This window comes from Vicia villosa, linkage group LG2 (assembly GCF_029867415.1).
Source record: "Vicia villosa cultivar HV-30 ecotype Madison, WI linkage group LG2, Vvil1.0, whole genome shotgun sequence".
NCBI lineage: Eukaryota > Viridiplantae > Streptophyta > Magnoliopsida > Fabales > Fabaceae > Vicia > Vicia villosa.
In genome coordinates this window covers 188,747,171-188,750,554 of record NC_081181.1, presented here as the reverse complement: position 1 = coordinate 188,750,554, position 3,384 = coordinate 188,747,171, and the positions used below count along the sequence as shown (strand labels likewise).

At 35.2% G+C, this 3,384-nt stretch overlaps 1 protein-coding gene across 1 annotated transcript; it reads left to right on the top strand.

Moving 5' to 3' along the window:
* The first annotated feature begins 277 nt into the window (after positions 1-277).
* LOC131650915 (uncharacterized) lies at positions 278-943 on the top strand. Its single transcript, XM_058920614.1, has one exon. The coding sequence runs from the start codon at positions 278-280 to the stop codon at positions 941-943; it is 666 nt and encodes a 221-aa protein (XP_058776597.1).
* The last annotated feature ends 2,441 nt before the right edge of the window (positions 944-3,384 follow it).

Sequence of the window (3,384 nt, the reverse complement as noted above, 5' to 3'; positions counted from 1 at the left end):
TATTATTATATTGTTAATATCTATTCATCTTGTATTTTGAGTAAGAAGAAGGAGTTGTGGAAGGAGCTTATTGAATTGAAAGATATGTTTAAAGATGGCAAGTGGATTATAGGAGGGGACTTTAATGCTACCAAAAACTCTAGAGAAAGGAAGGGGAGGGAGGTGGCGGCAACATTATTGGAACAGAGCTCTTTTCGGAATTTATTGATAAAAGCCTTTTGGTTGATGTTCCGTGTAAAGGTAAAAAATTCTCTTGGTATAGTGGTGACGCAAATCTATGAGTAGGCTTAACTGTTTCCTTGTTTCTAGTAGCATTGTCTCTTCTTGGGGTGTGGTTGGCCAACTCATTGGTGTTAGAGACATCTCGGATCATTGCCCAGTTTGGCTTATGACGGATAATTTGGATTGGGGACCTAAACCATTTAGATTTAACAACGAGTGGCTTTCGCTTGATTCTTTCCTTCCGTTTATGGAGAAAGAATGGAAGGATATGAAGGTGGAAGAAAGAGGTGATTTTATTTTAAAGGAAAAGCTCCGATTATTAAAAGATAAACTTAGAAGGTGGAACAAAGAGGTTTTCAGGAAGATAGAGTTGGAGATGGAAGATGGTGTCTGGGATTTGAATATCGCTGATGAAAGGTTAGTTTCGAATCATCTTGCTTCTTTTGATGATAATCTTGCTTGTAGGAAACAATCTAGTGTTAGATTTTGGAGGAATTTGAAAATTAAAGAGAATATGCTTCTTCAAAAATCTAGAGTGAAGTGGATTAAGGAGGGAGATTCCAATAGCGGTTTTTTTCACAAGGTGATGAAACAAAGGAGAAGGATTAATCATTTAGGGTCGATTATCACTCCGGAAGGAGTGGTGGAATCGGTAGAAGATGCTAAAGAGGCGGTTTTCAATTTTTTTCAAGAACAAATTCGTGTAACTGGAGGAGACTAGGCCGGTTTTTAATGTTATTCTTTTTAATTCTATCAATGGTTTGGAAGCGGAGGACCTTGAAAAGCCTTTTTTAGAACCCGGAATTAAAGAAGCGATTTGGGAGTGTGGTGGAGACAAAAGTCCGGGTCCAGATGGTTATTCCTTTCTATTCATAAGGAAATGTTGGTTTTTTATTAAAGAAGACTTTCTTCGCTATTTCGAGTATTTCTTTGACGGGACCATTATTTCCAAGGCGATCACCTCTTCTTTTTTGACTTTGATTCCGAAGAAAGCCAATCCGGTTTCTTTGGGAGACTACCGTCCTATTTGCTTGGTAGGGTGCATATATAAAGTGGTTACTAAGCTCTTGGCGGGGAGACTTAAAAAGGTGTTGTATTATTTAATCTCGAATTATCAAAGTGTGTTTGTTCCCGGTAGGCAATTGTTAGACGGTGTCTTCGTGGCGAATGAAGTGGTTGATTTTGCTAGAAAAGAAGGTAGTAAATGCATGCTTTTTAAAGTTGATTTTGAGAAGGCTTATGACAAAGTGAGTTGGAATTTCTTAAGGTATATGATGAAAAGGATGGGATTTGGGGTGATTTCGATTTGGAGGGGGTTAGTCCTTCGGGTAGTGTGGCGGCTTTGAGGAATTTTGTGGAAGGTTCGGTAGGGCGGAATGAGGGGAGGGATGGAGTGGAGTGGTTCAATAATGAGGACATGGATTTTTTGGTGGCTAGTTGTTATTCTTTTCTTTTGAAGGGCTTCACTCTGTTCGGTCCTTGTAACGAACATGATGAAGCTTTTGGGCTATTATGGAAAATGGAGGTGCCTTTCAAAATCAAAGCATTTGGTTGGAGACTTTTTCAACATAGGCTCCCTACCAAGGATTTGTTGGTGCATAGAGGTATCTTTATTCCTTTAGATAATCTTTTTTGTTCTTTATGTGGTGTTGCCTTAGAAAAGAGTAGGCATACTTTTTTTGTTTGTTGAGTGGTAAAAAGGATTTGGAATGAAATAGCTTATTGGGTCGGTATAGGAGATAGGGTGGAGGAAGAGTGCTTACCAAGTTTTATGGAGTGGCACTCCTTCTTTAAGGTGTGGTTTGGCTAGCGGTCACGTGGTGTCTTTGGTTAGTTAGAAACGGAGTGTGTTTCTGGAATGATGGGTGGAGCGTCAACAACATCGTTTAGAACATTAAACTTACGGTGTGGAGATGGTCCTTTTGCGGGAATATTACTAATTCCAATTACAATTTTCACAATTTTTGTAAGGACCCTTTGTTGTTCCTTTTGTAAGGGTAATTGGTTTGTAATCTTCCTTTTTGTCAGAGTTTTCCGTTGTTCTTTGTAATCGGGCTTGAAAACCACTAGTTCTCTTATATATATAATCCCTTGCTTATGAAAAAAAAAAAGTTGGGAGATCAAGGTATTTTTCCTAATTTGTTGGCATTTTTATAGACTTATTGATGTTTATCATTTGGCCATGAGCATGCTGGTGTAAATAAAAAATACTCTAAAGCTCATTAGCTTCTTCTATTGCAGCCCTGCATAAAAATTAAAATATCACCAACAAAAAATAGATGGTGTATCGTAGGGGAATTTTGGAAATAGCAAGAGGATAAATACAACACCTACTACGAATTTTAGAGATTAAAATAAATATAACATCAGCACAAAGAATAACAAGTAAGGAGAGGAAGATATCTCTATCTACAACCAAGTCTAACGGTTGAGAATGGGAACGGCATAATAGCAGTTGAAGTTGAGAACTACCATAACTTATAAAATTAAGGAATTTGTGAGAGAATAAATCATGTTAACAAATCTTTAAATTTTAAAATAAATGTTACTTTTTTACACAACTATACTCACATTATGTTTATGGAAGTTGTTACAGTTCATTCCATGGTAGAACCAAAACAATTAGAATATTTAAAAAATTAAAAAAAAAAAAACTTTCACATTTTGACAACACTAGTGTAATGTGATTCTCATTAATTGTGGTTCTCACAATTAAACTAGTGTTGTTAAATAACATCTTGGTGTTATCTTAATGTGATGGTTTTTAAATTTTTTAAATATGATAATCGTATTGGTGCCGCCATGGGATCAACTATAATTGCTTCAATAAGAATAATTTGAATAAAATTATCTAATAAAATAACATTTAATCGAAAATTTAAAAATGTGTTGATGTAAATTATAAGCTAATTGTTGTTTTTTGTGTTCAATTTAATTAACATGGAAATTAAAGGGTGCAATTGTTTACATAGAAGTGGACAATGTATACTTTATCTAAATGTAGAACACTAAAAATAAAACCAAAAGATAATAGTAGAAGAAAAGGGAGATATACTTTATGCATCACTGCAATGTTTTTAGCAACATCATTCGAAAAATTGACATGTCACATAGACTTTAAAGCTCTGGATTATACTTATTTCTTAAACATATTTTCATAGT

Excerpts from the sequence above, each read along its gene's own strand:
- LOC131650915 (XM_058920614.1), top strand. The coding sequence starts at position 278 with ATGAGTAGGCTTAACTGTTTCCTTGTTTCTAGTAGCATTGTCTCTTCT.